This window comes from Dermacentor albipictus, chromosome 4, assembly GCF_038994185.2.
Source record: "Dermacentor albipictus isolate Rhodes 1998 colony chromosome 4, USDA_Dalb.pri_finalv2, whole genome shotgun sequence".
NCBI lineage: Eukaryota > Metazoa > Arthropoda > Arachnida > Ixodida > Ixodidae > Dermacentor > Dermacentor albipictus.
The window spans coordinates 153057544-153079236 of NC_091824.1; the positions used below are offsets into that span (position 1 = coordinate 153057544).

Below are 21693 nucleotides of genomic sequence, written 5' to 3' on the forward strand. Positions count from 1 at the left end.
ATTTCTTCGTGGTGCAACGTTAGCAGAAAACTATCATGGTTTGTGGCTCATACCCCCAAATGAAATGGCTCCTCAATTAATTAGGTGAAGCGACCTGTACATACATTACCTGGAATCACGCATACAACATACAGATTAGCATACGTTTCAGCAAAAAAGCTGAAAACAAACAAATGAGCCACATAATTGAAGATAAGGCGCTCCTGTGCCTACATGCAATGCGAAGCACGTAGCGCTCCCCGCATACGTTTGCAGGTAAATATTACTCTTGAGCAAGCTTCCGCTGTAACGGCAGCTTGACTGAAGCATACGAAACAGGGAGTGACGTAAGTACACTTTCTTACGTAGAAAACCGGCCTAGCAACTAATCTGTGTTGTGACAGTGCTATGGTAAAGTCACGTATTGTTAGGGCTCCTGAAGAGCAACGTGTGTACGAGGTGCGGCGAATATATCTTCTCTCTGATCCAATTTTTGTAGGTGCGCGAAGTAGAGGCGCAAGGCAAGTCGCAAGCCATCCAAACGTCTTTGGCTAATAATTAGGTAAAGTACATGCGAATGCCGGCACGTGAATAATTTCAACCTATGTAACAATAGGTAATCATTCTAGCTGTAATCTACAGCTTCGCTGTCGAACCACCTTCACAGCGTGGACTGCATACAATGTATATTTTTACTTCGACAGCTACGATATGGACACTCCAGCGGCATTTGTGCCGTCGCCGTCGCCGTGAGATTCTGTATGAGTGAAAGCGCGTGAGGGTGAGCCGGCGAACGCGGTTAAATCTCGCGTGCGCGAGCGAGGAACGCGGCCAGGATGCGTGCCCTCTCCTGTGGCGCGCAAGGCAGGGGAGTGAGGCGAAGGAGGAGGAGCGTTCTTCTCCGGTCATCATACCTTGCTGGTGAAGCAGCGCACAGACACGGACACAGTGAAGACAAACAGGAAAAGACGACACTCGCTACACTCGTTGCGAGTGCAGCGAGTGTCGTCTTTTCCTGTTTCGAGTGCAGCGAGTGTCGTCTTTTCCTGTTTGTCTTCACTGTGTCCGTGTCTTTGCGCTGCTTCACCAGCAAGGTATGATGATCACTCACCACCTAGCCCAACTTTCCACTTTACTGAACTACTTCTCCGGTGACTGCTACGCTGCCTTGATGTCCTTCTCACCCACCGCTCTGTGCAGACTGTAGACAACCGCGGCGTTTGCTACAGCGTTCGCCCAAAGCTTTGGTTCGCCACGCGAATCGCGGACACCCTAGTAGACACCTTTGGCGGACGCCGTAGCCGCGTTGCCGGCGCTTATGTGTCTTGGAAGCGGTCTGCGACGTGGTCAAAGTGTGCGCCCGCGCGGGCCTCATCTTAAAAGCGATCTGCAATGTTTGCAGAGTGCGCGTAGTGCCGGCAGCTTCGTATGCACTGTGTTTTCTACGCTTCGTACGCGTTAAAGCGACAAATGCACGGAAGTGAATTGGCTGGTGGCTGATGCCGCAATTTCTAACTCCAGCATTTTCACAGACACTTTCCGCTGTCATCGAGCAATGTGTCTTCATATTTAGCTATGTGCGCGTGACACTGCGCTGGTTAATTTAGCGAAAACACGTTGACAGGTTAGTTAGTTTGAATCTATGATTCACTGTGTAAGCGCGTGTGAACGTGGACGTAGAAAGAAGCAGACACATAAAGACAACGCTGTTTCCGTGTGTCTGTTTCTTTCTACGTCTTCGTTGAGCCGCGCTTAAGCATTCTATCATTGTTAATTGATTTAGCAAGCGAATGTTTAGAAGTTTATACGGCCGATAAAACTACTATCCTTACTTGGTACAGCTATCTACTAATTTGCTGTCGCAATCGGTGCTTCGCCTTTCAGACGGAACTGGGAATTTTGTTCTTTCCTTTTTCATTTTTCTTTATATTTTGAAAGACAGCAGAAAGAGCAACAGCTGGTCCGCTTTGGTGTAGTGTCACCAGTGCGCTTAAATTATTCTGTTGAGATGGTTGGTAAGCCCTAAACTGTACAGAACAAGGAAAGAAGAAATGAAAGGGAAAGCAATCTCGTATGTTATGCAGATTTATAAACTGCAGAGAATGGTTATTGCAGTAACTCAGGCACTCATTTCATCTTTTTTCAGTGATGTGTGTATATGTCTGCTTTGTTATGTTTTTGTCAAGTTCAGCTGATTCGACGGACTTCCATGCTCGTTCTAACACTGTGTCACATGAAAAAATGTACAAGCTGCCAACGTGGCACTTACGCAGAACGATCGGTCAAAATGTCGGGGCCTGCGGAAGACAAGCGGCAGTCCGCGGAGATGGTGTTCGACGCCGATGACGTGTCAGGCTGCTACGACTCTGTCATGCACCACAACCGCGAGGCCATGAAAGTGCTTCTGGAGCGATACGAGGATTCTTTCTTTGCGGTCGAGAACGGTGCCCAGCGTGCGGATCGCCAGTGGTTGGACGTCGGCTGTGGTCCCGGAAAGTTCACCAAGAACTATTTGCTCCCACACGCTCCTTCGTCCTTGCAAAGACTGGTGGCGGTCGATATCTCACAGGTAAAGAGTACAGCTGTCGCTTGCAAGTTAATCGCCGCGGGCAAGGTATTACGCTTGACTAGTTGGTGATACTGCATGCGGCCGTGTTGTATTTTAAATTATTACTCTTTTTGGCTGAATGGAACGTGCACTCTAAAATAATTTAACACACTTTGGTGTGCAGCTTATCTCCAAAGAATTATCGTCATGTTTCTTGCTAGCGTTCAATTTCTTGAAACTCTGCGTGCGCTCGCTTCTTTATTGCCAAGAGTTCAAAGCCACGCTGATAACACGCATGCCGTTCGTGAGCTCGAAATGCCGGGCGGGCAGCGTCAAATGAAGGAACGGAACGCATGATAGATGGGGAGTATTCTTTGGGGGCAAGATACGTCCCAATCGCCGGAAAATATTATGATTAAAAAAAGAAGAAAAAAAATAGCTTGGAGGACGCTTATCTTTTGCCTTTAAGAGGGGAGGCCGGTAACATTCAAAGATCCCTGAATGCTTGTCACGCTTCGCGCCACATATGTAACCGTATAATGTTGACCGGCAAACGCTGGCCTGAAGGGAAGCTTTTTGGTAGAAATGCGGCCTCTTGCGTGGGCCGAACTCCGAGGGTGTCCACAGCCACGCCAAGAAAAATGCATAATGTTCAGGTTTTTGCTATTGTTTCGCACGTTTAATACTTACGTCTGAGAAGACATGCGCTCTCGGTGTTTTGTTTCATGCCATTTGTTTGCGGGCTGTCCTTCTCAAAATTCGGAGAAATAACTGTGTGTAATACAAATGTATTTTTTTTCTTAGCCTGATGTACACGTCTTTGTTAACATAATTGTGTGAATGTGTAAGACTTGGGCGATATTTCTTCTGGTATATTTTTTTCTCTTTCTTTACGCTCTTCTTTTTCTGCTGTGATAGATATATTGGTTCAAAATGATTAGAGATACATGATTTTTCATGTATATCGGCCTGTTTGCCGAACTGTAATAGGAGTAGAGGCCTTTTGTCAGACCACGTAGCCTTTGGCCTCTGCTCCAGTTCGTGTAAGCAGGCAGGACAAATAAATTTCGAACTTTAACTTCAGCAATTTCCTCTACGAACGTTGAAGAGCACAGTTTTCGTTTCAACTCTACGCCCTCGCCGCTTACACACCTTCGGTAGTTGCTCGCCCACCCTCCTTACTTGCTCTCCTCTTTAGAAGAACCCTACCTGTATAGAATGTGCGAGGAAAGCGTATGTCGCTTTGAAAAAGACAAGTCCACTTGTCGAAACGTTTTTCCTGTTTGTACCTTGTTCTCGTTCTGCTCATTTCTCAAGAATGTAAGACAAGGTGTGAGCAACCTTAGTGATAGAATGGTGTGGCAATATAACCCCCCATATACCGCATGTCGTACTGCAAGGCGTGTCATATTATATATATATATATTGTACTGTAAGATAGTGAGCAGTGGGGCTGTGGCTAGGAGAGAGACAACGACGACGAGAAAGAACAACCTTGTTTCGGTGCTCGGTCGGCTACACTACCTCTCGCTGCTCCAACGTTCTAGTCGCGAACACTTACTGCTCAAAGTGCTTCGCGACAATAAATATATCTTACGCGCCCGTTCGTGCGGGGGGCGTTAGCGCCAGCAGTGTCGGCGGCATAATTGAGCGAACGAACGCAGGAAACGATGGGTAAGTCGCGAGTCGCGAATGGGAGATGAAAGACGCGAGTCGCGAATGGCGAAGACCAATGCGAGCGGCCACTTCAGTGACGTACGCGCGGGAAACCCGCCAGACCACTCGATGCGTACTCGTATCTGGCCTCAGCCGGACCGCTCGTTTGGTACTATCTGCTTCCACCAGCTCTCGCTCGTGCTTGTTTGTTTAGCTTTGTTTGATCTCGTTCGCACTTGTTTCGATTGTCGTGGTTGGCGACTGTTTTGTAATCTTATTGTATGCGCGATGCGAATTGTGTACTACTTTATTCAAGCCAAGTGGCACCAGCGATTACACTGGATCCTTCGACGAGTCACGTATAAGAGATGACGCGATTGACCCTGCAGATCCGATTTTCGACGATCGCCAACTCTTCTACACGTCTCTCTCAAATTCTTTGCCTCAATATATCGAGAAATGAAAACATGTATAGGGCTGATCTGAAATTTCGCTTTAGAGAGTATTGTAGTCGTCGGTGAACTTTTTTCGCGCACGGGCAACTCCGCCGACGCCGACGCCGGATCTTCAGCGACATCGGTCCCTTAACTCTATCGCGTTAGCAATGCCGCCGAAGAATGGACGTTATCAGGACTATAGGCAGTCTCCAAAGTTTGTCCTTCCGAGTGCTGGGGCTATATTCGCACTGCAAGATGCCTGAAAACTCCGTAAGGCTATTTCTATTTGTGGAACTTCTTATAAGCAGTAAATGCAGTATGTTGTGATTTTTTTCCCAACGTACGCATTTGAAAACGTGCTGACGTTGCCACTTAAGAATCGCTTGACAAAATATGCTCATTGAGTAAGAACTACTATATCTTGACTTCTGACCAGCGTTACTGGCTGTTATTCCGAGCAGCTTTCTTTCCACCTACGCGTTAAGCTTATCACTCATGACGCACGTGGATCGATATACTGCAGCCTCGTACATTGGCGATCCGGATCCTCAATGCGTTTATAATACGTACGACTGCCGTGTGATTATTTTATAAATGAAATAATTGATTGATTGACTCAAATAATATTTGACTTTTCAAAATATCGAAAAATTAATTGAAATAATCGACCAAGGCTGATCAGTTAAATGATCGACCTTCTGAGTGGCGCATACCTGAATAATCAATGACTTGATTCATTGATCGATAGACATCCGCAGTAGTTGTGTAAAGCATACAATTTGTATGGTATATTTTCATCAATAATTAGGTCACTCAATTAGTTGATCGATAGATCAATTCAACACAGCTCATAATCTTTGCCAACTCTTGCCTTCTCGCAGGCCATGCTGGATCACGCCGCAAGAAACCATGCACATCCGAAGATAGCGTACCGCCTTCTCGACATCGCAAACGACAAAGCCGTGTCCGCGTTTGCCGAGCGCGAAGGTCTCTTCGAGCGCGTATGCTGCTTCCTGACGCTGCATTGGATCCGCGACAAGGCGGCCGCCCTCCGGAACCTGGAGCATCTCACGGCCCCCGGGGGAGACTGCTTGGTGGTGTTCAACCCGCGCGTCGCACTGCAGCAGGTGTTACGTGCCATGATTGGGTCCGGCAAGTGGAAAAGACACGAACACGTGAGTGACGCGCCTAGAGGCTAGTGCGGTAGAGATAACATGGTAAAGCGATAGCTGAATTGGCGGGTGGGGCAAACTTTGGTGGTCGTGCTGGTGGCGATGGCAGGTGTCGCAGCATGCCCGGTAACCTTGGCATGCAGCTGGCCCGCATTAGTATCTTTCACGTTGTTAGTATACAGTCGTGCTTCACCAACACTCTAAAAACAAAGAAAGTCTCGGGCATTCTCTTTGAGGGAGTATCTGCTTTTCCCATATTTCACTCTCTCTTCGAGAGTAGATCTACGCTCTTTGAGAGAGAGTAGGGCAACTCCTCCTGACAGAGTTTTGTTACCCCAGCACAAGAGAGTGCTAGTACTCTTCCGTAGAGTGCGAATACTCTCCCCACAGGGAGTGCTAGTACTCTTCCATAGAGTGCTAATACTCTCCCGACAGGGGTAATAGTACTCCTCCAGTCCGAGTGCTTCTACTCCTGCAAAACAAGTACTTCTGCTTCTCCAAGCCGAGTGTTTGTATTCCCCCAGACAGAGTGCTTGTACCCCTTCAGAACAGAGTGCTAGTACTCTTCCCAATAGTGTGAATGGACGATGTACATCCATGGTCACGTTTGAAGGGACTCGCAATACTTACACGTGGGGAATATTTTATTCCATCATAAGCTGCTTCTGCACTTATGCTTGGTCAATGGGATGTAATCTGTAGTCGCTGAGTTATTCACATGAAACATTTTCTCTATTGGAAGGTCAAAATTATATTGACCAGGCACAAGACAAACCAAATAATAATTTGGGAACCTACTGACAAACACATAAAATCAAATTACAATGATGCCCATGAAATTTAGAACAGATCTTGTAATAAAACGTAATATATTCTCTAAAGTTTCATCAGTATTACAGTGTATAAATACACTTTAATTTCAATTGGCTCCTTCTTTTCGAAAATAAAGTATACAATTGAAAGTTGAACATAGAACAAACATGTGCAAACTCAAAGTATTGACACTGTGATCGAAGAGAAATGTAGGCCACATTACTGGCCAACAAGCGCATTTCTGGCACAAAACGCGTGCACTCACATCGCATAAGTTACCAGATGAGCTGCTATGCATGTGGCTGGTAATGTAGATAAATTGTGCAAAAAGCATTTTTTGTGTGCCATATTTTAAGACTGCAGCTCATTTGATAACTTCTTGTACAGCATATGGATGTTCCTGACTGAGAGTACAGTGCATTTAGAAATGTGTTGTATATTCTCATGTAAGGCTGCAGGTCTAGCATGCTTTGTTTATATTTTGCATAAAGTTATTCAAGTATGGGCTGCACCCCATTGTTTCTAAGTGCCTCTTGTCGTGGTTCTGCAGCAATATCCTGCCCGGTCTCAAACCGTTACAGCGGCGTATTATATTTCCGATTTGGTTGGCCTCCTCACGAAAGTAGTTTCCCGGTGCTGTTGGAATTAAACCGTTACGATTTCTCACAAATGAATAAAATTAAATTTACAATATTATCTAGTGTGTAGCAAATGAATATAAAACTGCAAGGAGAATTGGCATTAACATCTTGCGCATCAAATTTCTTGTCATATATGGTAGCTTTTCATTCCCATTACGGTAAGAATGCTATACTTCTGAGGAACAGCTTGCATAATTACACGATTAATTATTGCGACTCGCTGAATATGCAATCTAACTGAAGTATAGCATGGCTTCAGATGTGAACCAAAAATCAGATGTGACGAATATGATGCATCAAAGGTGACATAAGCATAAGTACAGGCAGGGAAGTGCACGAAAAAGACAAACAAAGAAGCAATACAAACTGAGAATGGCACCATCCTGTTTCAAATATCCCTTCCACGCACGTGAATTTCGCATGCGACTATGAATATACTTGCACAATGAACCAACTACCTGAAACCAAAGCTTTTTTTCTACTGAAGTAGTTAAGACGCGCTAAAGTAAGAAAAATTATCGCAGTTACAGAATCGGCGTCTCAAAACAACTACGTATGTGTCTAGGAAGATTAATACATCACCTCACTGTGCACTCTATCGTAAGACCAGAAGAACTGTCTACAGAAGCCATGAAACTAAGCGGCTTCTGCTTAATACTATATGTTCACATCCGCCAATTGATGAACAGGTGTTCTACTCAGATGCTCTCAGTTCTTTGCATTAAACGCATCCCTACCTCTACTAGCATACTTCGTTGGCAAGTAGATTGAAGAAACCACAATTTAATATGTTTAAAATACTTTTCAATTCCAAGTGACTCTCTGGCTTCTAAGACGTAAGGTGTGCACCACGGTGTGCATAGTTAAAGGCCTTAATTCCTCCTTGCTTTCGCTTTGGGAGGAACAAGCAGTTCTAATGAACTGGTTTTATGAGCAGGCACGTAAATGATAATGACTTCTTAAACAATGGATTATCTTCCTCCAACGCTTCCCCTTTCTGGAACCTAAAAGGAAGCCATAATTCTAAAATTAAGTGTAAAAAATTGATAAGAAGGAAGACATGAAAATCTGCCTGCTTCATGTCAGCATTTACAATACAGAATCACATTAGTTTCCATTTGCACCTTTGCATTCACATGCTGTGAAATGTAAGTTACTAAAGCTGTTAAATATATGTAAGCACCTAGCCATGCATGAGCTGTTCCTTTTCACAGTGAACACAGGTATCGTGCTCATTGCAAGTATGTATAATTTACTTATATTTACCACTATATATCACTATATTTTATCACGTGGATATAGCTGTTGAGAGGCAAAACAAAAAGCAGTCACTTCTCACAACTAATCAGCTTTTTTTAAAAACTAATTTCTAACTTTTCAATGGCACTTACTACTGTGTCGCCAGAGAGCATACTTGATTTTGACTTTCCCATCAGAGACATTAGATAAATATAATATGTAAAGATGACTGCCTAGAGCACGTGAGGATTTTCATCTTGGCGTAACATACTGTATTTTCATTTTGTTGACATTTAGACAAATTGTACACCCAATATACCCACATTCTACTTTTCTTTTCCAAGTTGCATGGCAATGTATTTTGATTCTTTGCCGTGAGCTCCTCTGCACTACGTGAAGTCACGCTGGGCTGGCTCTTTGACATCCTTGTGTCCTTGCAGCTGCCTTCTTGCGTTATATAAAGCGGGTTCCTGAAAAATATCGTGTGCAAAAGTCAACACGAGTACATGGTGTAAATAAACGTCAAGACAGTCAAGGTCATGGCACTAAACGAAAGTCTTACCTCCTAGTCTTCCCACTGAAATGCATGCGAAGTATGTAAATGACTGCAACACTCAACTGCTAAACTAACTTCAACTCTTAGATTTAAACAAAAAAGAAATAACGGACTGTTCATCCTCGTTCAGCACCAATGTTAAAATACTCCTACTAATCAATATAATATTGGTTTATTGACAGATGTCATAGGTCTGTCATTAGTCTGATGTGTCGCAAACACCACTTGTGACACATCATAAGCACGTGCCCAGTGTGCCCCCCCGCACCATCTCTGGTTGTGCCACTGCTCAGGCCCTAATTTGAAAATCATATCTGCAAACATTATGCTCAGTAGGGATGAAAATATGGTCCTCCAGTTCAATGGATATGACTGGACGTGCCTATAATAAAGGGCAACAAGGCTTGTTATGTCCAGCTTACCCACATTTCAATATTAACAAGAAAGTTCACTGTGGCCTGCATCTAAGCTTACTAAAAGACATAAACTTACTTTCATTTATGAGGTGCGCAATGGAGTTCGTTTTGACCGACTCGACTGCTGGTGCAGTATGAAATCTAGCATTTTACATTCGTGAAGACATGTAAAAATTGCAGTTAGACCGCAGTTATTAGTTTATTAGACTAACTCTTTTTTTTTGTGTACGACAGGCGACTGGCAACACAGAATTAAAGCAACGTTTTATTTTGACACTTTATTTCTCTACTAAAAATATTAAAGTGATAAACACATTTTAATCTGCCATGCAGTATCAGACGCACACATTACGCTTGTAAGCCCCAGCGGAAAGGTGATTTAGCTGTTCATATGACATAACTATGAAACGCCAACTCATATTAGCAAATGCACAGGTATGTACAAAACAATAAGCCTATGCAAAGCGCCCCTGCAATTGTAATTACACACAGCAGCCGTTATATTCGATGCCGATGCATAATTCGCTGCTTGACAATTCAGCGAGTTCGTAGATATAAGCACCCTGTCAGATTCGCACGGTGCTCGAAAACGGGAACAGGAGACATAAAATCAGACATATAATTTCAATACATGAAATTTCCATTTCAATACATGAGCAAAAACAATTCAGCCTTAGAGCTAAACACCATGAGAGCGATTTAGTGCGCGACGGAGACGAGCGACGGCTTCGAGCTACATGACGGGCCATCGCTTGAACAGATCGCTCAGTTCTAGAAGTCTAGAAATCGCTGCTCGTCTCCCGGAAGTGCTATGAGCGACTACACACTCTTAGGCAAAGTTACATCCTTTGGGTGTATCTCTGCCACACGACAATAATCGTCATCAGCCTTGCTTACGTTTTCTTTCTTGAAAACACCGTGCCCGCTACTTTCCTGTCGGGAATGCTATGTCATGCTGATAACACGCATGCCGTTCGTTACTGGAAAGTACCGGGCTCGCCTCGTTAAAGAAAGGAAATGCGGACAAGACAGATGACGATTGTCGTTGTGGCAAAATGGTGTAATTTTGCTTAAGAGTGCACTCTAAAAAAAGTTCGCACCCTTTGGAGGTATAACTGCCACACAACAATAATCCTTATCTGCCTTGATGCGTTTCTTTTCTTTAACGCTGCGAGCCCGGTACTTCCCAGAACCCAACGACATGCGCGTTGTCAGCATGGCATAGCATTGCCGACAGGAAAGTAGCGGGTGCGGTGTTTTCAAGAAAGGAAACACATCAAGGCAGATGAAGATTATCGTTTTGTGGCAGATTGCACCCTTCGGGGTGTATAACTTTATTTAGAGTGCAGCCAATAACGCGAAGCCGGAACTAGATGTACAATCGCCCAATTTTTTTAACCTGAACGCGCGAGCAACGACCGGCCAGTCGATAAGCGCCGTATAACGGAGTACAGCGGCGAAGTGTGCGAGAATACGCGCGTGCGCGCAATGCACAGTCCAATGCAGCTTCCCTCTGCCAGGCGTATTCTCGCACACTTCGCCGCTGTACTCCGTTATACGGCGCTTATCGACTGGCCGGTCGATGCTCGCGCGTTCAGGTTAAAAAATTGGGCGATTGTACATCGCTAAAATACTAGCGATTGTCGCGCGAAACGAGCAAACGATTGAATTTTTACGCGTGCAAGGATAAAAACCTACTGCAAGACCTTCGGCAATATTTTATGCTACTTTTTACAGTAAAATACATCATCTGAAATTACTAAAGCACGCGTCACGCTAGTTTCGACGCGTGTTTGCAGCCCTCATACCAGCAACACCGGGGAGGCGTCGCTCGAAATCGTCACTCGGACGGAGTACGACTTGTAGGCGACGATCGAACGTGACAGCCATGTCCATCGCATCGCTTGTAGCTCTCGCGAGCAAGATCGCTTACATGCCCCCACTCTACACTCTTAGAAAAATTTACAACTTTTGGAGCTCATATATATATCTTGTCCCACAACGTTAATCGTCATGTGTCTTGCCCGCGTTTCCTTTCTTTAACGCTGCGAGCCCGGTACTTCCCAGTCACGAACGGCATACGCGTTATCAATGTGACGCAGAATTCTCAACCGGAAAGTAGCGAGCGCCGAGTTTTCAAGAAAGGAAACCCAAGCTAGGCAGACGATTATTGTTGTGGGACAGATATACACCTCAAAGGGTGCAACCGTTTTAAGAGTGTAAGAAAAGTTGCACCGTTTGGGGTGTATATTTGCCACACAGCAATAATCGTCATCTGTCTTGCCCGCTATTCCTTTCTTGAAAACGCTGTGGTCATTACTTTCCTGTCCTGAATGCTATGTCATGCTGATAAGGCGCATGCCGTTCGTTATTGCAAAGTACCGGGCTCGCCGCGTTAAAGAAGGGAAATGCGGACAAGACAGATGACGATTATTGTTGTGTGGCAAATATACACCCCAAACGGTGCAACGGTTTTTAGAGTGTGGGGGTTTACACGTTATTCAGCATAAAACGTGGATTCCTCATTCGTTTTCAGTAAGTTCAAGATAACGCGCCTAACTGACCTCTTACAGCATGCAGCTGAATGCCGGTGACAAAGTTGCCAACTATCACTGGTGCTGCACGTAACTTCAGTGGTCGCAGATTACCCATGGTCGAGACACCACGAAGTGCGCGGCTTCTTTACAACGAAAGTATGCCACCAGCAAAATGACACCTTCTATTATGTCACTCCTTATTTCAACAGCATTCCGTACAGAGTAGACTGCCCAACTGAACAAATTCAAACACACAAAACGCACGCTAAGCACAGTGCGCATAGGCTCGGAATCATAAGCTGGTGAACAAGCCATTTTATTCGTCCTCTCGCCTCGCGTCTTATTGAACATGCTATGGTTCTGGCAGCGTTTGCGATTTTCAAAGCTCTTACGGATAGCGGAAAGTGATAGTATCACATGCAGTTATCGTGACAACTGGCTTTTTCAATTGATATTGAGAGACAGCGCGCGATGCCTAGTCCGTTGTCAATCGCGTCGGGTATGCGCCGCGACGACTTCCTGGCGATAGCATGCCATATACGCAGAATGTGCACCTAGGTTAGAATTCACTTACCGTGGGGGATTTGTTGTTATATCCAACGAATGACGAACGACTGTCGTGTTTTCGCGGCGACGCGACATGGCTGACACACGATCTCCCGTGGATGGCTTTCGTTGCCGCTCGCTGGACTGATCACCCTTCTCCGCTGCGGTGTTGTTCCGCGATGTTGAGCGCATGCGCGGTGGAGCAACTCCGAGGGAAAAAGTAGAGCACTCGCTACGTGTTCCTTTGAACTGTGGCTGCCGGTTCTCTTAGAAGCAAAACGGCGTGGTCTCTGCTCAGCCTGCGTGACTGATACATCGCCATGTTCGGGGCCAGCCTCCTACAGTTGAAGCAGAAGATTGCGCTACGTTTTGTTCTCTATTGACGCAAGAGTAGAACGGGCATTCTACTCTCTCTCTCTCTCTCTGAAGGGGAGAGTGAAAAGCACATTTCACTCTCTCTTTGGTGATAGAGTGAACAATGCATTTCACTCCATTCGACATTTTGAGAGAGTAAAATAACGCTTTGAAGAGTAAATCTGCCGCTTCACTCCTGCGATACCCTCTTTTGTTTTTAGAGTGATACGTTCATCATTTCCTTCTCTGAGGGACCCAAACAATCGACAAACTATTTTTCTAATTACTCTGTGCCCTTGAGGGTCTTGAAAACACGCGTGTGGGATACTCATACTTAGTAGGTCACGAAGTAACGCCTTTCTATCCTTCTTGAACTGCTAGACAAACGGAAGTATATGGGGAAAACGCTACGTTATACACCCGAAGTACAACTTTACTTCCATGTTAAGGATGAAAAGGAACAACTCTTTTATTATTTCGACAACAACTAAAACCCGATAGCATCTTTTTTGTGGACTTCATCCTATATTCACAGATGGATGCTCACTTGGAACTTTTCGTTGACTCCATCTAGTGGCGCACTGCGGTAGTTACCGAATAGGCAAGACATCGTGCTTCTCGTCCTTCGGTAATTTTTATGACAATGAACCCCTGGAAGAAACATACCTACACTCTAGTGAAATCAAGGGTACTACGAGAGCACCTAACTTCTATATCTTTCACACAAAAAATAAAAGGAATTATGTGTGGCTATGCCATTCCCATTATTTGTTTGAAGGGAGAACACGTTCTAAAATATGGCATACGTTCCTTTCTAGGATATTCCTTATGGGCCGCAGAAGAAGTGGCCACCGCAAACATTATAATGCCCAAGAAGACGCCGTCGTAAACTAATTTTCTGATGCCTTAGTGCATTGGGTTTAAGGAAGCTAAAAAATGCCATAGGACAATATGTTACAGAGTTTAGGTGTAATAACCTGTCGTCATGATTTGTCCCCAGTCGTATTTTTGGTGATATATCATCGCCGATGCACTTACACGATGGACGAGGAATAGTCTTCCATGCAAGTTCACAGACACCGATTTACGTATAAGTCAGCAAACTTGCACGGACGACTCTCTAATATATTTTGTTGTATGTTGAACGAGTTCAAGTTTGTAGCCGTAGTAAAAATGACAGCTACGTTATCAACCAATATTTAGGTGGCTTATATTGAGCTTCGCACTGGCAATCAGAAGGAAATAAAGGTCAATTTACAGTGGTTTCAGAAACACGCTGCACAAGCTCACCACGTTGCTTCGGATCACCAGGCACACGTCCCACTCAGTCTTGGTCCTTCCTTTATCCCGCTTCCTGCTTAATCCTGCTTTGCACCCTTAAAACCTCACCTGGATCAAGGCACACGCAGTCTTATTCCACGGTGACTGCGCTCCTTTCCTTGTCACCTTAGTAAGGCGAAGTACTCAGGAGGGTGCGGGCCATGGTGGCCCTTATGCCGGCTGTCGGCTATATCTCGAATCGGCCTAACACTCTACTAGACGCAACCAGTCCTAACTACTTTCTTCTGCTGACAGGACAGGATGCCAGCTGCTGAATGTAGACTTGTTCAGCGTTATAACCAAAACTCTTCTGCATTCTTCCACGTGCAGGCTTCGCAACAGTGCCATAACCAGCAAGAATCACTGCGTAGACGATATCATACACAACGAAACGCTCCCTTTGAAATTGTGCGCTACACAATCCTTATACTGTATACATATAAGCATCATGCCACATGCCGAACCTTAATAAAAATTAACCATTCATGTGATTATAAATGTTATACCAAATTTTGCTTTCAATGACAGGTTCTCAAATCTGCTCTCCCGGAGTCCTGGGAGCTTTACGACGTTGACACCATGGTATCAAAGCTCGAAGGACTAGTCGCATCAACAAGCCTGGTGGCCCTGTCGTGTGAAGTTGTGCCTCTGCAGGTCAGGAGTCCCGAAATTGACCTAGAAGTGCGTACGTATCACAGGCCTCCCTCGAAATACTTCCGAGCATGAAATCAGTGGATGAGACAGAACACATACAGGGCACACTTTTCGGCAAGCCAACGTTGTTAGTCCCAGCAGGCCCTGTGTTGTCTGTCTTTCTCCAAACTGACTGGGTTTATCGTATTGGAATGGCGGATTCACCAAAATGCGCTAAGTGCAAGTGTGAAGAGACCATCAGTCATCTTCTGTGCCACTGTTCTCGCTTCGATAATCGACGCGAGATTCGCCAGTGTGCCTTGAATAGACTGGATGACAGGCCATTTACGGAATCGAAGATCTTGGGAACCTGGACTCACAGTTCATTAGCCCAGAAAGCAGTTCGAGCGCTTTTTCACTACCTGAAGGCAACAGACAAGTGCCCGACTATAGACATCCTACACCTAAGTTTTCTCTCTCTCTTTCAATCTCCATTCTCCTCCCCACGTGTAGGGTAGCAAACTGGACTGAGTCTTGTTAACCTTCCTGCCTTTCCTTCTTCCCTTCTCTCTCTCTCTCTCTCTCTCCAAACTGAGTGTTTCCTTTTTGTTTGTGTTTCACTACATAATGACAGGTTCTTATTGTAGTGAGGTCTCTTGTTGCATTATTTGTTTTGGAACACAACCGACCACCCCTTTCTGGCATTCTTTCTTCATTACAGTGGCTGCTGTGGCTGCAAATGAGACGCTTTTCGAATGCGTTTTCTCGTAACAAAATAATGAGTATATTGAGTAGAGTATGGGCTTGTGCTGGTTGGCAATACATAGTTACACTCGAAGCATAGCGTGGAAAGGACGATCGACATAGACTAGACAGGACAAGCGCTTGTCCTGTCTCGCCTTTCTCGATCGTCCTTTCCGCGCTATGCTTCCAGTGAGTATATTGGTTAGTTAACATGACGCCTTTTAGCTAGTTCCTGCAATCCTAGAGAAACTGCATTACTCCTCGTTTATGCACCTAGGGAAATAAAACAAGAAACTTTATCTGTCTGCAGGTACTCTGTGTGCCCATATACCGATATATCGGCACATGAAAAAGGAAGACCAGGCTGAAGTGGAAGAGTTTGTCAGAAACTTGGCTCTCCAAAACGGCTGCGTGAACTTCTCGACTACGGGCATAACGCAACAACTTAGATGCGTCATTCATGCCCGCAAACCAGTGTTGTCAAGTTAAGAACAGCCAGTTGGACCTGCCAAATCCTTCTGTTTGGCGTCCGCAACCTCCACCGCTGCTAGCAAGACCGAGAGTTCAAATTAACTTCACAAGTTTAGAAGCTCAGGCCAGTTGGTGCAGCGATGTTATTTTTTATACCGCTTCAATCGAAGACGGTTACTGGGAACATTGGAGGTGGCTACAAAGTTGCTACATGCAGGTGTGTAAATGCACATTCCGAAGTATTGGCGGAAAAATAAATAGTTTGCCTGGGGAAGGGGTAGTTACCCTGAATCTATGATACGACTTCAATAGGTTGCCTATTATCTACCGACCATATGTTGTTATTGCAACAACAAGAAGAAGAAAAAGAAAGCCACCGCCAATTACGATGATTCATAAAGCCAAAGTTAGGCTAATCTCTAGTGGTTGAACTTCGCAATATATATTCACTGGCAAGGACGATATTTCTCGTGCGGCCCGTTGTAAACGGAACGAAGTGTTGCGCGACTGCCACGCTGATGGGAGATGGCGAAAGGCACCGCGTGTGTGACGTGTCGACGGGATTCACAGCAATTGTCGCAGGTATGGCACGGCAAGGTCAGCTGATATGCCCCCCAGGTAAACGGGGATAAGCAGGCAGAAAAATGCGGCTTATTCACTGTTTTTATTAGCAACCTATCGCATGGCAAGACATTCAATACACAATACAATACTGTAGAGCTGAATACCTCATTAGTGAGTACAAATGGGCGCGTTCGGTACTACCATCATACATACGTAAGAGCTTCCTACAATTTCTCATAGTCAGAAAATTGCTACAGATGCCATGTTTGTTTGATTTGGACTACTCAACTCTACCAAAATTAATTTTTGTCGCAACACTTATTTGCGGAAAGTAAAAAGAGTATGAAGAGCAGCATATCCACATTTTTCGCATACCAGTACCAAAAACTTCCTTTTTTATTCCATACACCGGGTATACTCGCTAGTCCAAACAAGATGCTATATCTAATCAATTTTCTGCATAGTTCTCCTTCTACTAATGCGCTGACAAATACACCGCAAATTATATTGCAGATGTCTTGTCTTTCTTCATATGTGGGTTGTTTCGCAATACAACATGTAACACCACTAACGTTTCATTCTTTTCTGTGACATTGCGAAAAAGGTATCAATGCGAAATGTCTCTCGAGCAAATCGCAGATGCTTCTTATAATCTGTAGCGCACTTAGATTGTTCTATTGTCATTTGAAAAATAAATGGCACAGTTTCAACACAATAAGAACAGCGCTAAGTTTTTTTTTTTTGGTTAAAAAACAGTAAATGCCGGAGACGCATGCGTCAGTCGGCGGTTGATCGTCAGTAGAGATGCGGCAAGGAAAGAGTGATGCACAAATGTATTATTGAACGCGTAGCTTCAGGACATAGAGAAATATTTCCTAAAACCAACAGAAGTCGCCTGTGTTCAATGCATCAGGGCCACCTTATCAGAACAATTATGTTCCGAATAATTTTCAAAACCTTCCTCTAGTACGTCTGAATGTAGGTCAACTCACTTTCTGTAACACGGCCTATAGGCCCAGTTTCATGGAACTTGTTTGAAGCGTAGGACAGGTGTTACAGCTATGTTACTAGTTTCATCAGTGACTGGAGGTCATCCGTCATGAGAATATCGCTGTCGACACAATAAGGAGGCCGAAGCATTTGAACCTTTCTAGAACACTCATTTCTGCCACAGCATGCTTTCTAAGCTTATTAAGATTATTGGTGACTGTCGAAAGGACGCCCCAACCACTTTTGCCATAATAATAAAACCACTGAAGAGTGCCGATCAACATTAATACTTGCACAACTTTTCCAATCTAAGCTCAAGAAGATTCAAGCATACCAGGATACATGTATGGTAGGTATGTAATAATCTTTGAAGAGGAGGGTGCAAGTGGGGGAGCAATCACTGTATGTACAAAGAATAGGTTGCACAATGTTTATGCAAATTTTGAAAAAGGCCGAAATATTTTCTACGCGTATATGCTAATCAGGAGATCGCCCTAGGAGCTATCGGTATTACAAAACGGAAATATCAGTGCGAATATTTTTTCTTAATTTTCAAGCTTCTGGAACTTTCCTTTGGCAGCGGGTTTTCTCTCACGCTGTTTTTTTGAGATCCAGATTGATCTCATTTTTGTGCAGCATGAGCCACGCGCAGCAAAACTGCTGCAGCAGGTCTAAGCGACACTTATTAGAGCAAAATATTTCTCATAGTAGACTGTTGTTTAGCTTATGTTTCCGTACACTGAGCACAGCGCACAACTGCACGACCGCACCAACGTGTTCCAGAAAACATTGCTGCCTGTCCTTCCCCTCCTGTTTCAATAATGGAGTGCCAGCTAGCCCTGCTACAGTTGGTAGAAGTCTGGGCTCACATGATACATCAGCTTCTCTAGTGCTTCCCTCGAGGTGATGTTTCGGCAGCTCTTTAACTTCGCTGAATTTCGATGCGTTCGTGTATCACCTCTCAGTCGCTCGATAACGCCTGCAGTCTCTGGTCAGTATATTTTCTGCTATAAGCCTTGCTGCGGCGGCGTAGAATCTGTAAAGACAGATCCATCATCAGAACATCTTGTCAAGTCAGTTGGTAAATTTTCGCCGACGTTGCGCGTTGTGTGAAGGAACGCTACACACAGGCACACAGAACAAGCGCAGAGCGCTGTCTATGCTGGAGTGTCAGGTTCCGCTGTAAAGAGAATTTCATTAGCAACATATGTGCCCCATATTACATCTCTTCATGGTTATGGAAACATGAAAAGCCTGTTCAATATCAAATTTCTGTAGTGCATGGAGCAAAATACGGAACGTTTTTCGTAAAATAGTACTTTTATTTCATGCAGGTTAGATCTGATTATATTTAGTTGCAGGATTTCAAGTAGAAATACGCCCCCAAAATTTAAGAAGCAAACTTCCAAATTTTAGTGCTGCTATATGTTCATGTAACATTTCTGGTTCCTCAATAGCTGGTGGAGAGTACTAGGCGTCTGTTTTTAGAGCTAGTTTTCTTGATCGACGGAAGTCTCGATTCATATTGTTAAGGAGTAGGTAATTGAGCCCTTATTTACTCTTGCTTGATTTTTCTGCAAGATACCGCTTACAGCAAAATTAACTTTCAATAGTTTAAAGCTGCTGGGCAACAGAGCATTGGAATTTTTGCTCCGGAAGAATTTCTGCTATAAAGCGGCAAATCAAGCTTAGGGAGAAGATGGCAGCTCGCGACAAGCTGTATTCGCGGTATTGTATATCGTAGCGCCAAGTGAGGCGCGTCTTTTTACGAAAGGGAAATCCCTAATTGTCTGTGAAAACTTCTCGGCTTTTTAGTTTCGCCTATAATCGGGAACATCGCGCTCCTCAGCCGAGCAAGCGATAAAAAATTCCCAGTTTCGCCTGAATGGCCAAGCACCGATTGCGATAGCAAATTCGTAGATAGCTGTATGAAGTAAGGGTAGTAAACTTATCGGCTGTATAAACTTCTAAACATTACCTTACTAACTAAATTAACAATGATAGAATGTTGAAGTATAACTCAACGAGGACGTAGAAAGAAACAGACACACAAAGACAGCGCTGTCTTTGTGTGTCTGCTCTCTTTGCGTTCTTGTACAGTTGCGCTTACAGAAAATGCCATGGATGAAAACCAACTAGCCCGTCAACGTGTTTTAACTAAATTGAGCAGCATGGTGTCACATGCGCACAGGTAAACATGAACACATCGCTCGCTGACAGTGGAAACTATCTGTGAAAACGCTGGAGTTAGGAATCGCCGCACCAGCCATCAGCCAATTGACCTCTGTGCATCTGTCGCTTCAACGCGCCCGAAACGTCGAAAGCACAGCGCATACGACGTGTGTGTGAAGTGGTTTTTGAAGGGAGACGGAAGAGATAAGTGCAGCGCTACCGGCACTAGGCGCACTCTGCAAAGATCGAATATCGCTTTTAAGATGGGGACCGCGCGGGCGCACACTTTAGCCTTGTCGGAGACCGCTGGATGGATGGATTGATGGATGGATGGATGGATGGATGGATGGATGGATGGATGGATGGATGGATGGATGGATGGATGGATGGATGGATGGATGGATGGATGGATGGATGGATGGATGGATGGATGGATGGATGGATGGATGGATGGATGGATGGATGTTATGAGCGTCCCCTTTGGAACGGGGCGGTGGGTTGCGCCACCAAGTTCTTGCTACTATGCTGCCTGATATCCTACATAGGTTAACCAATGAAAAAAGAAAAGAGAAAAAAAAACACTATGAACTAACACGTCCAAATTTTCTGATCCCCTATTGCGAACTGTGTTTTTGTACGTCTCCGTCTTTTGTCGTTTCCCTAATTTTCTTCCACCAATCCTCCAATCGCCTCTTACTAATGTCTATTGCGGACCTGTTTGCTTTACCCCTGCTCCCGCTGAACCCAAGGGCTTCAAGGAGGCCAGTGGTGCCTAAATCGACCGCTGGGTAGAAGTCTTCACATTCTAATAAAATATGCATCGTCGTTTCCCTAGCTTTACCGCAGCAAGCACATGCTTCTTATATAGCTTGTATAGTTGTATATAGCTTGTATAGTTGTATATAGTACTTGTATAGTATATGCTTCAGTATAGCTTTCAAGGCACACGAGCGCCGTCAACGCGTCCCTACGGCGTCCGCCAAAGCGTCTACTACAGCGTCCGTGATTCGCATGGCCAACGCCGTAGTAGACGCCACGGTTGTTTCCACTATCATGGCCCCTCAATGGAACGCACAGTGCGTTTCCATTGAGCGGCCGTGCCACTATGTACGGAGCGGCGGGCGAAGAGGATGTCGAGGCGCCGTAGCAGCCACCATAGAAGAACGCCCCTCGTCTCTTGCGTCGGCCCCTGCTTCGCGCGCCACGGGAGAGGGCACGCATCCGGGCCGCGTTCCTCGCTCGCGCATGCGAGATTGAACCGCGTTCGCCGGCTCACCCTCACACGCTTGCACTCATACGGAACCTCACGTTGACGCCGACGGCGACGGCAGAAATGCGCCTGGAGTCACTTAATTGCTATCGCAATAAAAGAAATTCGCAAACACGCGGTATCTTGGCGCACCCGGAGCAAATTTTGCTGCGTAATGTCACAGGGCGCCCGGCGCCGTAGTAAACGACGAGGAAAAGACAGCGCTGGCCGTGCTCATGGCACTTGCGCCGTCCTCAGTCAAGTGGTTTCTCTATGAAAATGTTATCTACAGAAGCACAGATTGGCAACCACTAGTAACTTGTTTTCCTTACCTTCATCGATGAGGGACCGCTCTTCCACTCCAACAGTCGGCACAGCTGACCACGACAGAGTCGATGTAGTCCCTTCCTTTGAAGTGGACCGAGCTGAGGCCGTAGCCGTTATATATGTGCTCCCATGTCAGCCCCGCCAGGACTCCTCATTTAGCGTAATTTCGCCATGTGTCACATATGTAAGATGGGCAAAATACCGCGTGGTCATGATTAAAGAACACTTAAAAGCAAAACCGAATTTGAGAGTATGGAGAAGTGACTAAAAAATTCTGCCCTTCTAGGCACAGGTTGAAAAGTAAAGCGAGCGTATGTCGACCACCACGA

At 45.0% G+C, this 21693-nt stretch overlaps 1 protein-coding gene across 1 annotated transcript; it reads left to right on the forward strand.

Moving 5' to 3' along the window:
- Positions 1-2266: 2266 nt before the first annotated feature.
- LOC135903810 (uncharacterized) lies at positions 2267-16253 on the forward strand. The gene is made up of 4 exons (XM_065434228.2): positions 2267-2548; positions 5502-5795; positions 14743-14899; positions 15902-16253. The coding sequence occupies exons 1-4, from the start codon at positions 2267-2269 to the stop codon at positions 16078-16080; spliced, it is 912 nt and encodes a 303-aa protein (XP_065290300.2). The 3' UTR covers positions 16081-16253.
- Positions 16254-21693: the final 5440 nt, after the last annotated feature.

Excerpts from the sequence above, each read along its gene's own strand:
- LOC135903810 (XM_065434228.2), top strand. The coding sequence starts at position 2,267 with ATGTCGGGGCCTGCGGAAGACAAGCGGCAGTCCGCGGAGATGGTGTTC. Across the intron at positions 2,549-5,501 it reads TGGCGGTCGATATCTCACAG|GCCATGCTGGATCACGCCGC; the intron begins GTAAAGAGTACA and ends GCCTTCTCGCAG. Across the intron at positions 5,796-14,742 it reads AGTGGAAAAGACACGAACAC|GTTCTCAAATCTGCTCTCCC; the intron begins GTGAGTGACGCG and ends TTTCAATGACAG.